Source organism: Carassius auratus, chromosome 11 (assembly GCF_003368295.1).
Source record: "Carassius auratus strain Wakin chromosome 11, ASM336829v1, whole genome shotgun sequence".
NCBI classification, from domain to species: Eukaryota; Metazoa; Chordata; class Actinopteri; order Cypriniformes; family Cyprinidae; genus Carassius; species Carassius auratus.
This window is the reverse complement of record NC_039253.1, coordinates 17493033-17513878: the sequence shown is the minus strand read 5'-3', so window position 1 is coordinate 17513878 and position 20846 is coordinate 17493033. Positions and strand designations below refer to the sequence as shown.

Genomic DNA, 20846 nt, shown 5'->3' with positions numbered 1-20846 from the left:
ATTCAATATTGTGCGTTAATCCAACAATATTCAAACATTTTGAACATGACCTATAATTTTAGGGTTTATTAGTTAATTAGAATTTATAGACCTCAATTTTCCCAAATTATTAATCATTAAAAAAGTAATATCATTGTAACAATACTAATTGAAATTATATCAGCTTCGCTAAACAGAATTAAAACATTATATTTATTTATCATATTTCAGTGGATGAGAACTACCTTTATATTTTCCACCATATTTCAAAAGCCATGCATCATTTTACAGTGAAACATAACATTTCTTGCTTCTTAACAGTTAAAATTGGACCCCCCCCCCACCCTTTTTTTTAATCATGCTTCAAAATGCACAATAATTATCATAATTAACGCAATCAGCACCCCAACAATTTATAGCTTCATTCATTTGCACTCCATGTGATGTAACTTAATAACAACGTTCCAAGTATTGTTATTTCTAAAGTATCATAAAGGCTATCTTAAGGGGTTTTATGGTTGCGAAAGAATGATTACATTACAGGACATATACACATGAAGCAAATACTTTTATTGTGAATTCATATAAAACCACAGGCAACAACAGGCGCACACCATAGAAAAATAGCATATGTGCAAATGTCTTTGAGGTTACAGGCCAAATGTCCAAGCAACGTCAAACGAAAGCAACAGTTAAAGTGAAAGGTCATGTTTTTAAAAAGAGGAAGAACTACTGAACTGTAACGCTTGGTATAAAGATGCATGCTGAGGTATTGCAAATGATAGTGGTCTATAAAAAAGTGTTTTTCCTAAAGGGTTGTTGCATTTAGAAGTGCTAATGGAATCTTAACATTAAAGTACTCTGCAGAACTGCATTAGATTTAGAACTACCTACATATTTAGACTGCACCAAAAACCAGTGAAAATAATGAATAAATTAATTCATGAAAAAGATCCAGTTAACCATTCACGTTTGTTAGTGTTGTGTGCTTAGATTTCCCTGTTGGTCAATCGCAGAGCTCTGAATTAAGCAAACTTATGTGAAACTGTAAGCCAATACATCGCTTAACATCCTAACAGAGACATGCTGGTGTCCGTAAAGAGTGAGATATTTTTATAATAACAATAATACTGATACATACATCAAACAGTAGATCATATCTACAGAACCGTCTGTTCAAAGCCTTATTCGTATTAGAAAACTGGTCACAACCAAATCACAGATCTTAATAATAATTTCAACTATATTGATTTTCTAGTACCAATAAACAAGTCTAAAAGAAGTTCTAGTCTGATTGATTTCAATCAAAACAGGCCCAGTTCTGTGTGTGAGAAACATCTGGAAACTTACACCCATGGCTCTCAGGAAGCAAATGTGTAATGAATGGGTCCTAAATTGAATTACTTATCACATCTCTAGTTATTACTACCTGCTTGGTACATGAGGAACTGATGAGTTGTGCATCAAGGGAAGATTTCAGAGATCTCATCTACCTCATAATGACCCTGAATGTTTGTCTGAGCGCAGTGGTCATTTCTCCAGGAGCTTGGCTAGGTTCTGTCGCAGGTCGCTCAAGTTGCAGATCTTGACGTCTAAAGTTTCTATGACCTTCTGCATCGCGATCTCTGCCCTGCTCCGGGCATCCTGGGATGAAGCTAAAGCGCCCTCTGCTGATCGCACTCGTTTCTCCAACTCCGAGTTCTTCACTTCCAGATCCTAATGCCAAGACAAAAATCACATAAAACTTATAATTTTTTAGTTATTTTAGGCTTTCAAGACCTCAAGTTTGCTCTACAGGAAATACAAAGACCAAAACTAAAGCTATAGTAAAATCAAGAGGAAACAAATGTACAATGACGTTACAGAAATAATATTATAGAATTAAAGGTCACGATGAACATTAGAGTAGCATAATGAAAAAAGGCCATAAAAAAGCATTTCCTTGCTTAAAATAAATGTTAACTATAAATGAAATAAATTATAAAAAACAAGCAAAGAAAAAAGTTTAAAAAAGTCATTTTAATTTGAACTATGTAATAAAATAAACTGAAATAAAGATACATTTACAGAACTAATAAAACAGCAAAAAAGGAACTAAAATGAAAACGTGAAATTATAAAAATGAAAGCTAATTCAAAATGCCAATAAAAAACTATAAATGATACTAAAATGAAAGTTTTCTGAAGCTAGTGAAAATACTTTAAATCTCTATTTTACTCGACTAAGAGTAAAGTTAAAGGAGTTTACCTGCATCCTTTGACAGGCTTCTTCCCTTTCTTTCTCCAGCTCAATTACATCTGGTTTCTTGCCTCGTAGAATACTTATTTCCTGTAATAACCATTTTTACTGTAAATGAAGAATATTCTGCACCAAACTGCTCATCTTACAAGTAAATGTAAAAGTACTTCTATTTAGAAAATTCTTTGGTACAAAACTGACTTTAAATGGGCTGAAATATTTTAAATGTGTAATGTCTCATTACATACTAATTCACTGATCATGTTTAAGCAATTCTGTATCTCAGACTCATGAGTTCAGTTTTATGCATTGCCTTAGACCAGGATCACAATTTCAGTAATTATGCAAAGAAGTACTTATAGTAATTATGCACAAATAAGTGACTGCACTCTTAGTGTCACTAACACTAATTACTTAAGTACATCATGAGTATTAGTGGATGCAAATCAACACACACACAAAAAAAATCAAATATTGTTAGAAAGGCCATATAAAATTAAGGAATTTTAGGCCATAAAAATTTGGTTTGGATTTTACATTTTGGTTGGACACACACACACACACACACACACACACACAGCTAGAAGCCACATCACAGGGTGCCACTGTTTTAAAATGCCCACAGATGATTCAGTTTGTAAATCAATTATTTTATATTAAATAGACATTGCTAAAACAGCTTACAGTGTGGACATTATAACAGGATCGATCTATGGCCTCGACAACACGCCATAAGTGTCCAGCGTAGACATGCTCTAAAGATGGAGTTGGAGTCTGTAGCAGTGTCAGTTAGCACTGTAACTACATTAAGCAATCTTTACCTCATCTTTAGCTTTGATAAGAGCCTCCATCTCTGCAACAGTCTGGGAGAGCTCCTCGCTGGCCGTCTCGCTGGAGGCAGAAACCCCCCTCTGAGCCTCCAGCTCTGCCACCTGAAACACAAACCAACACAACACAGCTATTACAAGACTGTCATCAAACTCAGTCTCAGGCAAAACCCTCGCCCCACTGTAGACAACCATCAGAAAAAAAAACTACATTAAAAACATCTGCCAAGTATATATATCAAATACATTTTCAAATAGAATTAGTTTAATATTATGAAATATGAATGCAAAAATCTTTAGTTTAATATTATGAATGATTAATTCAAACATATCATTAGTTAAATATATTACAAAATATTAAATCAGATATATCATTAGTTTAATATAATGAAATATTAATTCATAAATGTCATTAATATGAAATATTCAATCATAAATATCATTAGATTGGTACTATGAAATATTAATTCAGAAATATAAGAAGGTTTTGACATTTAACTACTTGAACTAATTTAGTTTTTTTATATAATTGTCAAATTATTTAATCTTCTAAGAGATTTACCGACCTTGACAGACACTCATGAGATCTCATCATGATATCATTTCCTGTTTCATGCTTTTTTCTGCATGCTGGCTGTATAACACAATGTTGATTTAATGACCAAAAAAGTTGTTCAAATATTAATATTTGAACAAAACTGCTTACTGCTTTTTTCTCTAAGAAACAATTATAAGACATTACGCCAAACTAATCAATAATTTATTTATTTATTAGAAAATACCATCTGTACAAAGGATTTACATGCATTACTCCGAATCAGAATTTATATCTTTATACGTAACAAAAAAAATTTAAACTGAAAATTGTGGTTATTGCCAGGTTACATAAAGTATATATAAAAAAAAAAGGAAAAAACATCAATGTAGTCTCAGACCTTTGGACCCCACTAAACAAACAACAACAAAACAACAACAGCAAAACAAAACAAAAACAATGCTGTAGAAACTACCATATTTTTCGGACTATAAGTCGCATCCGAGTATAAGTCACATCAGTCCAAAAATACGTCATGACGAGGAAAAAAAACATATATAAGTCGCATTTATTTAGAGCCAAGAACCAAAAGAAAACATTACCGTCTACAGCCGCGAGAGGGCGCTCTATGTCTTCAGTGTAGACTACAGGAGCACTGAGCAGCATAGAGTGCCCTCTCATGGCTGGAGACGGTAATGTTTTTCTCTTGGATCATGTCAAATTAATTTTGATAAATAAGTCGCACCTGACTATAAGTCGCAGGACATGAAAAAAAGTGCAACTTATAGTCCGGAAAATACGGTAAATGAAATGCCACACGATTCCATGATTTAGCATCGCATCTTCAGATATTACAGTTCACAGGAAACACTATCTCATGGAAAAGTAAAGCGGGTCATCGCTGCACTGTAGCTTTTAACGCTGTCACAACTCAGAGCTATTTTTCAGTTCGTGTGAGGGAGAAACTTGGTGGTCTCAGTTTCCCCACGGTCATTTGTCTTCCCTCTGTTCGGGACAATGAAGGCGTATTGTCTTTTCCTATAAATATCCGTCTGCACGCTCTCTGAAGACCTGAACTACATACGTTACCTGCTTGATGTTTGCTTCAGTACACAGAACAGAATCCTTTATGTGGGATTATACAAAACTGTTGAATTGAGTTCAGTTTGCTTGAGCAAATGCTAAAACTAATTGCTAACACACGAGAACATCTCACTGTGGATCTTATTCTTATGAGGTCCTCAAAAAAGCAGTCGTTTTTTGTAATACAAATAGTTTTGTATTAGCTTTCTGAAATTGTGTTTAAATATGCAAATAAAGGATTATCTGATTAAATATGCAGTAATTTGAATAGATAAAAAAAAAATCTGAACCCAAGTTCAAAATATTTGTTTCATTTTGCTAACACATTATAGTCAAAAGTTTAGACGGAGGGTGATATCCTGTAGTTTAATAGGAGCACATCTGCAATATAGCAGTAGACAAAGAGTGAGCTGCTGCAAGGAAAGAGCATAATCCAATCTGTCCTAAACACAAGACAGGAATTATATTAAGGGCTTTAAAATAACTCCGAAGATATAGTTAACACATGTAGTAGATGCTCTGACAGGCCTCTTGCACGGTTTAATGCGTTTGAGATGTGCTGGTTTCCCACATGTATATATTCTCCATCTGTAAATATCAGAAAGTCATGGATATATTTCTGAACGAGCATCACCATGCGCAATGCATGCCAAACAGAAAGAGTGCAGTAATTATGACAAAAACATATATTTTGCTAAAATACTTGTTGTTGGACAATAAATGTGCCATAAGTTTAAACCTATAATTAAATGTATTTATATGATAGCACTAAATTGTCTGTAATGGGGGTAATCAAAGCAGCCAAATACAATTAGGCTATGCTTATAATTACTATGCACATAATTTACAGCACAGTCTACATGGCTAGGTATGTTTTCATAACCTTTAATAAGTACATTGAGTACATTAAGTCCAAAAAAATTAAAATAAATAATACTGAAATATAATTTTTTTTTTTGGCCATACTGCTCAGCCCTAATAAATATCTAAATACACAAACACACACCAATCTGTGTATAAATAAAACAAACATCTGCTGTATGTGAGCGCTAATGAAGTGGAGATTTCTGGAAAAAAAAAGCTAATTTTGAGAACACATCTTTCAAAATTAAGTACTGTAATTGAAATTAAAAGGATAAAGCATAATAAAATTAGAAGCAAAATGGCCTAAAATCTCTGCAGTGCCTGAGAAAACGATGGTTTTGCCTCCACTCCTAAAAATAAGATTCTTTAAAGTTGCTTTTTAAAGGTTCAATGAAGAACCCTTAACATCCATGCAACATTTCCATAGTACAAAAGATTGTTTAAAGTGGACAAAATATTCTTTAGATTATTAAAGGTTCTTCTGATTACCAAAAAAGGGTTCTTTTAATAACTGTTCTCTAAAATGGGTTTTCTATGGCATCTCTACAAAATGAACCCCAGGCTTATTTTCAAGAGTGTAGTGTCTTTTATTGTCTTTAACGTTCCTCACCTGCTCTCGTAGGCGAACGGTTTCTTCCTGATACTCGGCTAATTGTTTTTTCCATTGATCGATGCTGCTGTTAGCTTCATGAAGAGCGGCCACCAGTTTAGCATTGCTGTCCCGAAGAGAAAACAGCTCGGCCTCCGGGTTTCTCTCACATATCGACCTGTGGATAAACCAACATCTGGGTTTCAATTATATTTCGGTCCTTCCTTCTGGAAGCTGAGGCAAAGACTAATTTCATCGAACGGTAGCAGATGGTAAACGCGTTTTGAAATGTCATTTCTTTTGTGTTAGCTTTATAACAAGAAAATCTGAAACAAGCTGTGTGCAAAAGATTACTGAAGTCCCTCGCCACATTTCAGATTTAAATAAGCCTGTTTTAACAGCTTCTTAAATCTCGTCTTATTTAATTCCTGAACACTGTGGCTTTGTGATGTTTTCAGCATTGGCGTATTCAATGTTGTGTTTTATGGTGATGTACATCATGATGTAATGTTTTATATTAGATATCACGAACAGGAGATTTGACAGGTAACATGGATATCTGAATGTTTTACCCTTCAGAAAGCATCTTCCTCATCTGTTCTTTCTCTGAGGATTCCTCCATATCAGCACTCTTGCTGCGAAACAACTTGTCCTCACTGGAGCCATTGACACCAAGCAATGGAGGAGACTGACGGTCCTCACACAGCACCTGATAGACAATATTACCATTCATAAATGCTTTTGCTTTTAATTGACACCCAGGGTGCATTTGTGCTCTCAAAAATACAGTAAAAACACTAAAATTGTGAAATATTATTACAATTTAAAAAAGAGGTTTAATATTGTAATATATTTTAGAATTAAATTTATTCCTGTGATGCAAAGCTGAATTTTTAGCATCATTACTCCAGTTTTCAGGGTCACATGATCCTTCAGAAATCATTGATATGCTGCTAAAAAAAACACACACACACACAAAAAAAACAATATTTTTTCTTATCAATGCTAAAAGCGGTTGTGCTGGTTAATGTTAATTCAGAAACCATGATATAATCTTACTCATATTTTTGGGGTATGTGTGTGTTTATTGGATACAATAGTATCCAGAAGTGAAAGCGAAAACAGTTTATAACGTTACAAAGGATTCTATTTCAAATAAAAGCTGTTCTTTTGAACTATATATTCATCAAAGAATCTTGAAAAAAAAATTCCACAAATATTTACCAGCAACAATTTATAACAATCATAATAATAACAACCATTAATAACTGAAGACTTATAATAATTGATCTTGTGACATTGAAAACTAGAGTAAAATTACATTTGAAAATATACATATAACATTATAAAACTGTTAGTTCCGGTCCTTGATTCTGATTGGTTGAGCCAATTTCAAAGCGGTTTTAAATTACTCTATAAACACACACCTTTGTTTACATTTGTGTGTTGCTTGGCAACCACTTTGTTTGAACCACAACCATTTCTGAGGAGCTACACTGTTTGGCAGAAAAATAATAATAGAAAAATGCAACCTTGGGGAGCATAAGAGACTTTTTTCAATAACATTCAATAAACCATAAATAATAAACTATACCATTCAGTAAATGTTAGGGTATCTCAACCACATCATAAAAATAACAACCAGTTCTTACAGAATTTTTATATCAGTGCAACATAAATTAGTAGATATTTACAACATCCTATATATACAAAATGTATGAAATCTCTACTCCTAAATGCCACTACTGATATAGTGTTGAAATGTCCACATTTAATGAAAGACTATCATCTCATGGTTCAACAATATTTTTTATATATATATATATATATATATATATACATATATATATATATATATATATATATATATATATATTTAAGAACTTTTTAGTCTCATCAGGTGAGAAAATGAGCATGGCATGAGGCAACATATGGCATTGTTCTTTGATTCAGATTCAAAAGGACATCAGTTTATTGATGAGACTTGAGAAAACCAGAACAGTGCTTCTGGAAGAACTGGGATCTTTTGCTTATTCTCTATTACAGTATGTTGTGCAGTTTCAAACACGTCCAGTGTTTCTGTGCAGCGGCACACACTTGCTCTCAGAAAAGCTTGTATAATTCATCAAGCTCACACTCGGCATTCCCCAAAGGAAGACTCAGGCCGATGACTTGTTTACTTTCTCTACAGTGGTTCATATGGAGTTTGAGGTGGAGCTTTCTGTGTGTTTAATATGTTTAAAAGTAGAGCAAGAGGAATCAGAGACACGACATCTTCACTGCATAGTCAGTGTCTCGGGAGCTCCATTCCTTCAATAATGCATCTTGCAGATTTCTACATTCCTCTCTTATCGTGAGCCTATGTCAAACTGTAGAAAAGTGATACTGGACTTTTTCTAATTAAACCACCTCAATCTTCCCCAAAATATCATTCAAGGCTCATGTTTGATGAGCGCTGCTGAAACAGGAAGTTGGAGCAGGACATGATGAATGGCTCTTCTTTTTCGAATGATTTAATACTAAATTAAAATTAAAAGGTTAAATGAAATCAGTCTAGTTAGTGCAGAAGATATTAGTGGTACTAGTGTTACTTTAATATTATTATTAATATACTATTTTAATCATTTTTTAATATTTTGGATCAGCCTCTTATTTTTAGATTTTTCGTTTTTGTAATTTTATTGAAACAGGAGGAGGAGATAATAGTGGTAATAGCGTTATTTTAGCATTATTATTTATTTACTATTACAGTATTTATAGTTTTTTATTTTAATTCCAGTTATCAAAACAGGAAGTTCGAGCAGGTTGGACATATTTTATTATTATTTGTATTATTAGTATTTAAAGTCAATACTTTAGGTATTAGTGGGAGGGGTGTATTTTTTGTATCATTATTTGTATACTATTATTGTATTTATTAATATGCTTTTATTTTTATATTTTCAGTTGTCCAATTTCTTTTATATTTTCATATATTGTATAGTTTATATATATATTTTGTTTTTATATTTATGCATTTTAGTTTCTATTTTAGTTTAGGTTTTTGTAATTTTGTTATGTCCTTTTATCATTTTTATTAGTTTTGTTGTTAAAAGTATTTATATTTGGCTCTATTTTTATTTCAGTTTCAATATTATTACTTTTCATATTTTTAAATAGTTTTCAAGGTTTTAGTTTTTCTTCTAATATTACTATTTTATTTCATTTAACAAAAACAAAAACCCTGAGTGGGTGTATTTTTTTTTATAAACATTTATAGATTTTGCCAAATGGTTCCTGTACAAACTGCAGAAAGCAGAAACGTCATCTTCCAGGCAGTGTTTCATATCCTGCTAAATGCATACATTTAATTAAATTTTTTAATTTAAAAGACATCAAAAGAAAGAAGATATAAGCATTCATTAATTACTGTAATCACTCATACTTGAAGAGTTGGACCAAAAACATCAGTGTTAACACGGGAAAGTAGAAGTACTTTCAGTCATGCTTTACGTTTTTTCCTCAGCATCACTGATGACATCATAGACAGTGACAGCTTTAATAGGCTGCATTCACACTAATCCACATCTGTTTCGACATATCAGATGTTTTGTCCAGACTGTTTACACATTAATTTTGTATCATAAAGTATTCAGAGATGCAAGTGCATTTAACCACAGCCGTGACCTTCAGCACAAACAAACACAAAACGCACATGAAGTGACATAAGACGTCTATAATCGATTATGGTCTATTACTGTATTGATGCATAATCATCCGCATCCAATGCAGTGATTCATTCTGACACCCCTAAAGGCAACATACACTTTCTTGCAAAAGGGTTCAATGCTCTGACAAAACGAACCATCTAAAACATTCCTTGGCATGCGAGAGACATTCACTGATGTTTCGCTATTTAAAATAGCCATTATATAAACAGAATACCTGATTCACCCAGAAAGCTCTTAGAAGCAGACACACATTAGGATTCAGTGATCAAAGAGTGCATTATTCTGTTTCACTATTTATATACTTCCATTCTTCACGAAAGACCCCAAAAACACTTTATTAATTAATAAGGGCAGCATTATTCAGCACACACGGTTGCTGTTTTGAACTCTGAACACTCAGGTTTGATTAAATAATGAATAGCTTTAAGTCAGTGGCCTGTTTCATGTGCTCTAGAGAGGCACGTCTGAACGCAAAGAGCTCATGGGACGAAAAGCCTGTCATGGCCATTAAACCACTACAGAATACTGTATGTGGGCTCACAACACATCAAGCATTTTGCCTTACCATTAATGGGTAAGATAATCAGTTTTAAACCAGCCTTGTATCGTAACAATGTCAGTGGTATAAGTAAATAAACAATTGGTATTATTTTTCTGTGTTACCTGCACTAAGATATCAATGTTTATTTGTCAGCTAACATATGCCAAAAAAAAAAGAAAAGAAAAAAAGTCATAAAAATATTATATACTGTATTAATATTTTTTCTGCTTTCACTGACAGATCTTTTTACCAACATCAGTTCTGATCATAACCTACCATATAAATTTTTTTTTACATTTTCAGGATTTTAACCCTTTAAATGCCAGTTTGTTAACATAATGCCAATGTGGTCATTTTAATAAATAACAAAAACACATACAAACCTTTGTAGAATTCACAAATGTAATCTAAAAAAAAAAAAAATTTAAGGCCTTGCTGGCATAATCAAAACCTGAACAAAGAATGCATGATATTTTGATTTAATGGTGCTGAGATTAAATACTGCACTTTTAATGGCTTTCAATTCATTTGTTTCCTTTTTTCCTTTTTCCTTTAAGTCTCAAATGTAAGTATTTCTTGTAAAAATAAATAAATAAATAAAAATATTATATAATTTTTTTTTTTTTTTTTTTTTTTAGATTGCAGTTAATGAGAAAGAGGTTGGGGACTGTCACAATACAAAACAAACTTTACATTTTAATCACTGCATTTTGTTAGTGTAATGCTTTCAGTCACACTTCTGAAAGGTTTAGCTGAAGTTAAATATGAGTTACTGTGCTTACCTGTGGAGAAGAGATGTTTAGGGCAGGACTCAACAGCTCAAACTTCTCCTGTGATTTATCCCGGACGAGCCGCGCAGACTCTTTAAACTCTTTAAACTGCTCCGAGAACTGCACAGACAATTACAGAGAAAACCTTAATAGTAACTTTATCACATCTTTTTAACAAATGTATAGAAATTAGTTACAAAGGCCATTATATATTTGAAATAAATATGTGGCAAAACGTTATTGTTAGCCATGACTTTCACTTTCAAGAATTTCACTTAACATTGCATAATTAATACACATACATGACCTCTTGCTTTATGTTATGGAAAAAAAAAATCCACATTTGGCTTGTCATAAATACTGGTTAACCTACAATATTTCTCATTTAAGGTGATGAAAACATGCTTGCAAAGTTTTGCCACTCTAAAAGTTTTGCCACTTTGCAAAGTGTTCTCTCAAGTGTTCTCAGGAAATGTGTATAAATGCCAGACTCCTTTATCTGAAGAAATGTACACTGCATTAAAACCATGGTGTACATTTTTATAAGTTCTAGCATAGTAATTTTGCTTGGAATCAAACCCAAGATCTTGGCATTGCTAGCACTACTGCTATATTGCTTGAGCTTCATGAAAGCATACAATTAAATTAATTAAAAAATTTTACAATTATTTACAAAACATTCTAAAAACATTAAGAAAAAATTCTATAATTTTAATTGTGAAATACAGTTTACAATACAGTTTATAACAATCATCAACATTTTTGAAATAGTTTATATATGCACACACACATACAGGTGCATCTCAAAAAATGTGAATATTGTAAAAAAAAAAAAAAAATTTAACATTTAAAGTTAAACTTTCAGATATTCTAGATTAATCACATGTAAAGTAATACATTTCAAAAGTTAATTTGTTTTAATTTTGATGATTAGAGCTTACAGTTCATGAAAGTCAAAAATTCAGTATCTCAGAATATTAGAATATTGACATTTGAGTTTCATTAAATGACCATCCCTACAGAATAAATTACTAATCTCTTGTTCTTTGAAACCATAATAATGTGGAAGACAATGGTCCAGGAGACAATCATTGACCCCCTCCACAAAGAGGGTGAGTCACAGAAGGTCATTACTGAAAGGTTGGCTCTTCACAGAGTGCTGTATCGAAGCATAGTAAATGCAAAGTTGACTGGAAGGAAGAAACTGGGTAGGAAAAGAGACAAAAGCAACAGGGATCAGTGCAAGCTTGAAAAAAACTGTAAAGCAAAGTGATTCAAGACCTTGGAAGAGCTTCACAAGGAGTGGACTGAAGCTGGAGTCAGTGCATCAAGAGTCACCACACTCAGACATCTTCAATGGCTACCAAGCCACTTGTGAAACAGAAACAACAACAGAAGCATCTTACCTGGGCTTAGAAGAAAAAAAGAACAGGATTGTTGCTCAGTGATCCAAAGTCCTATTTTAAGATAAAAGTACATTGTGCATTTATTTTGGAAACCAAGGTCTGGAGGAAGACTGGACTTTCTAATATTATTAGAGAATGTGAATATTTTCTAATATCATTAGAAAATAGGGGATTAGACGGATGTACGGTTACTTCCTCTACAGTCAAAAATCTGGTTGTTATATTACACGGCAACTTGTAAACAATGTTACAAAACAATATTTCAAAAACAGCATTCTTCCATGTTTGAAACATTGCCAAGCTACGAAATATGTTACCTGTTTCTGATGCAGAAAAGCTAGTTCATGCCTTCATGACCTCTAGACTGGACTAGACTGGTTGTCCTGCATCCTCAATAAACAAGCTACAGGTAGTCCAAAATACAACGGCTAGAGTCCTTACCAGGTCAAGAAAATATGATCATATTACCCCTATTTTGCAGTCTCTGCACCGGCTACATATTAAAGGGTCGGTTCTCACGAGAATAAAAGATTTTTCCATGTTCTACTCACCCTCGAAGCATCCTATGTGTGTGTGACTTTCTTCTTTCAGAATAATCCAATCGGGAGTTATATTAAAAATTCTCCTTGCTCTTCCAAGCTTTTATATAGGGTTAAGCAGGTGTTTGTTGTCAATACTTCAGAATACGTGAAATAAATTGTGCGCATCTGTAATAAAACGTTCCTCAGATGGCTCCGGGTCAGCAGACGTTAGAATTTTTTTTTATTACGTTTGAAATCTGGATATTTATCTTTGAAAAACGCATGGAAATATTACCACTCCACTCACATTCTGCTCGGAAGAGCAAGGACAATTTTTTATATAACTCCGACTGGATTATCCTGAAAAAAGAAAGTCATATACACCTAGGATGCTTCAAGGGTGCGCAAAACATGGATGAATTTTCATTCTCGGGTGAACGAACCCTTTAAGTTCTGTATCAGTTACAAAATATTATTAATTACCTACATTGCCCTTAATGGTTTAGCTCCTTCATACCCAACTAGTCTTCTACCACGCTATAATCCATCACCCTCACAAAAAGGTCACAAACATCTAGAAAACACAAGACTTTTGGTAGTACCTATAGCAAAGTCCACTAAAGCAGGCAGAGCCTTTTTGCATTTGGCTCCCAAACTCTGTGATGGCCTTCCTGATAATGTTTAGACACACTCTCTTGGTTTAAATCTATATTAAAAACACATCTCTTTGGCCAAGCATTCAAATAATGCATCTCATAATCTCATACTGCAGTTATATCTGATCAAATGTGCAGTATTATTCTTTAGCATGGGTTAAACAAATTAATTTTACTTGGTTGGAACAGCAGCAATGCTAATTATGTCTCTATTTGTTTTTCTGTTTTTGCCAGAACTAGGAATTACACAAGCTTCAGTCTGGATCCAGAACATCTGAGAAGAGATGATGCCAACCCCTCAGAGGACCTCAGATGATGCCAACCCTGAAACAACATCCAGAACTACCAAATTTTGCTATAAGTTTGATTGCATCATATAATAATTGCTGTTAATAATCTTCATCGTCTGTTTGATTATGTCTTTAATTGATTTTTCCGTACATTCCTGCCATATGTACATAAACTGACAGTCAGCACTGATAAGCTACTACTAAACATTGTAGAAACTCAGTTTTCTGTAAAGTGGCTTTGCAATGATTTGTATTGTAAAAAGTGCTATACAAATAAACTTGAAATGTTAAATGAACTGCATTGAACTGCATAATTTGGGGTGCTGTAACGTCTACTAATGTTGGTCCATTGTGTTTTATCAAGTCCAAAGTCAATGCAGCCGTCTTCCAAGAGATTCTGGAGCACTTTATGCTTCCATCTGCTGACAAGTTTTATAAAGATGCTGATTTCCTTTTCCAGCAGGACTCCACCAGCCCACAGTGACAAAACCACTTCCAAGTGGTTTGCTGACCATGATATTGCTGTGCTTGATTGGCCTGAAGCCCATGTGGAATCTATGGGATATTTTCAAGAGAAAGATGAGAAACAGTGGCTCCAACAATACAGACGAGCTGAAGACTCAATAATGCCTCGACAGAGCCATGCCACTCCTCACTGATGCTGGAGCCCTGACCAAGTATTGAGTGCATAGATGAACATACTTTAAAAGAACAGAGCTTTTCTGTTCTGAAAATCCTTTTTTTTTTTTTTGATTGATCTTTGGAAATATTCTAATATTTTGAGATACTGGATTTTTGACTTTCATGAGTTGTAAGCTCTAATCATTAAAATAAAAAAATAATAAATAAACTTTACATTTAATTAATCTAGAATATATGAACGTTTCACGTTTTTAAATAAGTTGCAAAAAAAACAATATTCCAATTTTTGAGATGCACCTGTTTTTTATATTATATATATATATATATATATATATATATATATATATATATATATATATATATATATATATATATATATATATATATATATGCACACACACACACACACACACACACATATATATATATAAATATATAGAGAGAGAGAGATGTTAATTTGAAGCAGAAATATTTATAATTACATTTGTTATGTACTTTTTGTATTCTAATCGATTCAATAATTTGGCCTGTAATTTGGCCTTGAATTCATTTATCAAAGACACACATTTCAAAAAATTTTATTGCTCCACTAATGATTTTGAAGGCACTCTAAAATATTTAAACTTGGGATCACATGTGCCCCAAGGGAAAAAACATAATAATTCAGTCAAACACATAAATATCAATCCATTATCTAGTTTGTTTTACAATGTATGTTGTTGTTTTTCTTAAACGCAACATTCCTTTTAAGCATGAAGGGACACTCAACCACATGCCATTTCAAAGCTGTAAGAAAGTCTTTCTTTTTCTGAACACAAAAGAAAATATTTTGAAGAATGTGGGTAAACAAACAGACGATGGTAGCCGCTGACTATAGAAGTCTATGGCTATATCTTCAACAGTTTGGCTCCCCACATTCTTCAAGACATTATATTTTGAGCACAACAGAAGATAGAGACTCATAAAAGTTTGAAACAACATGAGAGTGAGTGAATGATGACAAAAAAATGATGACATTTTTGAGTGAACTATCAATTTAATAAAACTGTTCTTCAACATGCATTTACCTGCTGAAGCTGCTGCTCCGTGGCAAACCCAAGGCCATACACTGTGTTGGCCCTGCTGTCCGCCCACTGGCCAAACTTCTGTGACGTTTTCGTGAAGGTCATATTAGGTGTAATGGTGCTGTTAATAATCGCCTTCATTAGAGCAAAACACAAGGATACCACCTTTTAATAAAAACAACAACAACAGCATCTTTTGATAAAAACAAAATGGCATGAACAAAACGGAGTTGGACGACCGTAGATGAGGTCTCTCACCTTAGTGCCCCCTACGCTGATAATGCGATACACGCTCCTGGCGGCATCATAAAAGAAGGACACGGTGACGGCGTGTTTGCTGGCCGGAATCCAATTTCGTTTAGTGTCCGGGTCAATTTGGAAGACGTGCGCCTTCAAGCTGAATAGTGGCTGCTCCCTTCCAAGAAAAAAAAAATTATATATAGCAGCAATTTTTATGTTTTATTATGCCCTAATCAAACACAATGTGATAAATGTGATACAAATTGACACTAATATTACAATCTTTGGTATTGGTTAATACTTTGATTTTTAAATGCTTAAAAGGATGTCTCTTATACTCACCAAGGCTGAATTTATTTGATCTAAAATACTGTAAAATCAATATTGTGAAATATTATTACAATTTAAATTAATTTAAATGTTCTATTGGAATATATTTTAAAATGTAATTTATTCCTGTGAGGCAAAGTTGAATTTTTCGCATCATTATTCCAGTCTCAGAAATCATTATAATATGCTGATTTGCTGCTCATTATAAATGTAAAATTTGTGCTGCTTCATATTTTCATAGAATCCGTGATTCTGGTTTTTTTAATATATAGAAAGTTCAAAAGAAAAGCATATATTTTGTATTATTTTGTAGCATTATAAATATATTCTTTACTGTAAATTTTTATCAATTTAATGCATTTATGATTAATATAAATATACAACTCTTTAAAACAAAAAAAAACTTTGTGTACATGCATGCATTTTTCACATTTTTCTCCAACACGATACAGTGCATTAAAACTAAATAATTTACGAATTCATCAGTAAAAGTTCTCTCTCATGGGATAAAAAGAATATATATATATATATATATATATATATATATATACACACATATATATATATATATATTTTTTTTTTTTTTTTTTTTTTTTGTAGAGTAAAAGCCAATGGGGTATGTGTTTTACCCCCGGACTTTCATTGTATGGATAAACAATACACTGAGAAATTTCTAAAAATATCCTGTGTTCTGCTGAAAACAGAAAGTCAACTATCCCTTTAAAATCACTAGAGTTGTTCCGATTCCGATACTAGTATCGGAAATATCTCCGATACCACAACAAATTCTGGCATCGGCATCGGCGAGTACATGAACCCATATACCGATCCGATACCATTTTCTTAAAAAATACCTAGTTATGACCGCAAGCTTTGCCTAACCGCTGCACGGTTCTTCTTCGCTGCTCAAAATGCATTGAAAACACAGGAAGTTGTGCTGTGTTGCCACAAGCAACCCCTGTTTAGAGCAGCGAAGAAGAAATGAAAACGCGTTAGCAGCCCTGATCTATATATGACTGGATCACTCATCACATTCTAAACTGCCAAAAGACAGTGAAGCCGCTACTATATTATAGATCAGTGGTTAGCAGTATGTCTCTGTAGTACCGGTAGTTACAGACTCTCAAGTATATTCAGTACCGGCAGCTGCGTTCAGTCGCTTCCGTGTAAGTCAAAGCGCAGGGCTCCAGACAGTAGCCGAATATATACTAGTGTCTGTGAATATTAAACTGCAAAATACTATTTAAATATTACTCCCGCAAAATCTACATCTCTGTGGGTGACTGGCACAGATGCGCGAGAGCTCGCTGTTTTGTAGTCTCTGCTGTGTGTCATGAGGACACGAACGCATAAACCGTCACTTCATGAGAATTTACCGTTTCATTTGAGAATACTGTCATATCATAAACACAGACACTCAAAGATCTTCATGGCAGCCCATTAAAATAAATGTTTGGTTTACATGAGTAAATTGACAATATATAAAGCTACTGTTGTAGCCTACAGTAATAATAATACGTCTCTATAATAATAATAATTATGCCTAGATGGTTGCTTGTTTTTTACTTGTTTTGTTGTAAAGAGATTATCTGATTAATAGATCTTTTTTTATATTCCTAGACTTATTTGTTGCAGTTTTTTTATACAGTTATATTGTAAAACTTAAATACCTTTTTTAGTTTGCGGTGTTAGATTTTTGGCTGCATTTGAAGTTCTTTTTTGCATATGAAAATAAATAATACTGTCAAATTCATGTTAGATAATAAAAATACTGTAATAAATACAGTAGTTCACCATGTATTTGTTCATGTTTTATTGAGGGATCTGTCTGAAGCACACCATAAAAAGAATTCTAGCAATTTACACAGGGCTAGTAGTATATACAGCTGTATATACAGATACACACCCAGGTATCGGATCAGTACTCGGTATCGGCCGATACCCTGAGCCCAGGTATCGGAATCGGTATCGGGAAGAGAAAAAGGGTATCGGAACATCTCTAAAAATCACTAGATTCAAAGTGCTCTCAAGTGTAGATTCAAACTCTGGGTCCATCAATCTTTGCTGAATGAAACCTCTAGAGGCCAAAGTGACACTCTGGCATTCTGGGAAGGTTATCTAGGACAGAACTCCTCCGGAAAAGGCTGTGCAGGTGCTCCATGCAGAAACTGTTTATTAAGCACTTCTGTTGCACAGTATGGTATATAAAAAGTGCTCCACTCCAACTTCTACAGTAATTTCACACTGCAGCCAATGTCTTCGTTCCGAGACCAATTACAAAGAAATCTCCAATAGCGCCAAATGTATTTACAGAGTGCCATTCGAGCCCATCTGAGAGCAGCCCATCTCAGTTCATTTTCCTCGTCTGCACAGAAGAGAATTTGAATCCATGTCAACAAAGCCAGCCTACCATGCACCATCAAACATGCATGTTTAAACTGTTTATTTCTGCAAAACGAATGCATAATATCACCTATGAGCTCTTTATATAACATAGCATCTTTATCTACGCGCAATATGAAGTCACACAAGACTTTTACTATGAGACATTGGAAAAGACAAGTAAACTTTCACACAAGTATTCACCTAAATTGTGTTTTTTATATGAGAAAAAATTATCAATCAACAAAATTCTTTAATATATGAGAAATATATTTCAATCAATCAAAAATCTATATTTTTGCATACATATTTTCTATTTAAATTTAGTGTTTTTTGCTACAGTTTACCACACTTTGGTAACAGGATAGCAAAAATTTCCAAACGTGCAGAAAATGAAGAAACAATCAAAGCAGTGAAATATAATTTCTTCCGTATCGTGGTAACATACATGTTGAAAAAAAGAAAACATTATAAAAAAAATAAAAAAAACTTAAGTGAACCAATGGCTAATTGACGTCACGACTCTAGCACTCAGTAACTGGAGAACTATGGCCAAATTTGAAAATGAAAACATAAACTATTCACATTAAAATGCATTTTAAAAAGACGGTAAAATTTAATTTCATGTTCACTTACAGCATTTTACATAAAACCATTGTGACTAGTTGACTTTGAACATTTTCTGAATACCACCTTTCACTAACTATTTTTTTTTATTTTTATAATTTTTAATTTTGTTTGTTTTGTACCTTATTCATGGAAAGTAACACTTTTCAAGGTTATTTTTCTCAGTAACAATCATGAATGTTGAACAGAGTGAGGTGATTATGGCCTTCCTGGCGTTCCACAGTTGAACTGGAACAAATGCACAGCTGTAAAATCTGGAGAATGGTAACATTTACAATGCGACATGCATCTATTTAATCACAGAAAGCATTAATTTACAAAAACGGCCACCAATGACTACACAAATTTAATTATTTTACAATAATTTTGATGGGAATAAAGAGAAATCCTTCACATAATCAGAGCTGAGAGACAGAGTGACTTAAAATCCAGCGAGCCTCCTAACTAGTAGACAGCATTTTGCCAATTGCATGACTTGGTTCATTCTCAGCTGACTCGGAACGGACAATGATTACTAATTCTGCTATCTAGTTAGACAGCGCAGTAGATGTTGAGACACAGCAGGAATGTGAGCGCGCGTCCGCCTTTTCCAAACTTACGGCGTCCAAAAATACTGATCCAAACTAAAGTTACACTGAATCTACAACTGACACACACTAGTAAGTGTTAGCTCTACAGCTTCAAAAAGAGGTTATCAGCGCTGTACAAACCCAATCGTCGTGGCTTTTCTGGCATTTGTAATAAACGGAGAGCGAACTCACCCCATTTTCACACACGAAACGTTAAATCAGTGAAATGCAATCACTCCGGCTTTTTCCCCACAACTGATCCACGCCGTGTCGGTCTCGGTCCAGTCTCTCCTGTGTATATGGCGATAACCATACAGCAATGTAAGTCTCAAAACAGTTGTTGTGCTTTGTTTGCTCCGTTATGGAGTGTATTTATAGAAACGGAGCTCTCCTTTGTCTTGTCTCTCTCAATTGATCTCGGTTTTTCGTCCTCATAGTCCTTTAGTTCCTCTCCGACGGTCTCGTTATCTCCACGCTTCTGAAAAGCACGAAAGCGTGCAGTTCTGTTCTTCTGTTTCGCCGACTCCTCATAGTCAGATTTCTCAAGTAATCTAGAACCCCTGAGCTCTACAGTGTTCACTCATATTGACCCCCTCGACTCCCGCGTGCTGTGATCTGTTGCCCCCTGCTGGCCGCGAGACGCACGAGACCCTCACACTGAAGCTGGACGCTCTTATGTCCAACCACCGCTTTATCAAGGACTCCATCTTTCAGTGAGAGAAACAAAATGCTGTTTTATGAATCTAATAATAAAATGTATCTATGTCTGTGGTTCAGCAACAAAATCAGACATCTGAAGACTACAGAGAACTGTTCGGACTGCTGAAAGGATTATTGGTGCTCCCCTGCCCACCCTTCAAGAACTGTATACATCCAGAGTGAGGAAAAGGGCACAGAAAATCACTCTGGATCCCTCACATCCAAGTCAATCCATCTTTGAACTTTTGCCATCTGGTCGGCAAATACCAGAACAGCAAGGCACA

General features: G+C 34.0%; 1 protein-coding gene across 2 annotated transcripts; it reads right to left on the bottom strand.

The window, feature by feature from the left end:
* Positions 1-526: 526 nt before the first annotated feature.
* Positions 527-20512, bottom strand: LOC113111246 (homer protein homolog 3-like). Of its 2 annotated transcripts, XM_026275842.1 has the most exons (10): positions 20140-20512; positions 20056-20101; positions 15974-16130; positions 15719-15850; positions 11149-11256; positions 6688-6824; positions 6137-6293; positions 3039-3149; positions 2227-2307; positions 527-1695 (listed from the first exon to the last, which is right to left on the bottom strand). In XM_026275842.1, exons 2-10 carry the CDS (start codon positions 20058-20060, stop codon positions 1510-1512), a joined length of 1074 nt encoding a protein of 357 aa, XP_026131627.1. In that variant the 5' UTR covers positions 20061-20101; positions 20140-20512; the 3' UTR covers positions 527-1509. The 2 variants fall into 2 exon arrangements, with proteins under 2 accessions (XP_026131627.1, XP_026131628.1); XM_026275843.1 differs by having other exon boundaries at positions 15974-16123; positions 20056-20512.
* Positions 20513-20846: the final 334 nt, after the last annotated feature.

Excerpts from the sequence above, each read along its gene's own strand:
- LOC113111246 (XM_026275842.1), bottom strand. Across the intron at positions 6,825-11,148 it reads TAAACATCTCTTCTCCACAG|GTGCTGTGTGAGGACCGTCA; the intron begins GTAAGCACAGTA and ends ATTGTCTATCAG. Across the intron at positions 1,696-2,226 it reads AAGCCTGTCAAAGGATGCAG|GATCTGGAAGTGAAGAACTC; the intron begins GTAAACTCCTTT and ends TCTTGGCATTAG.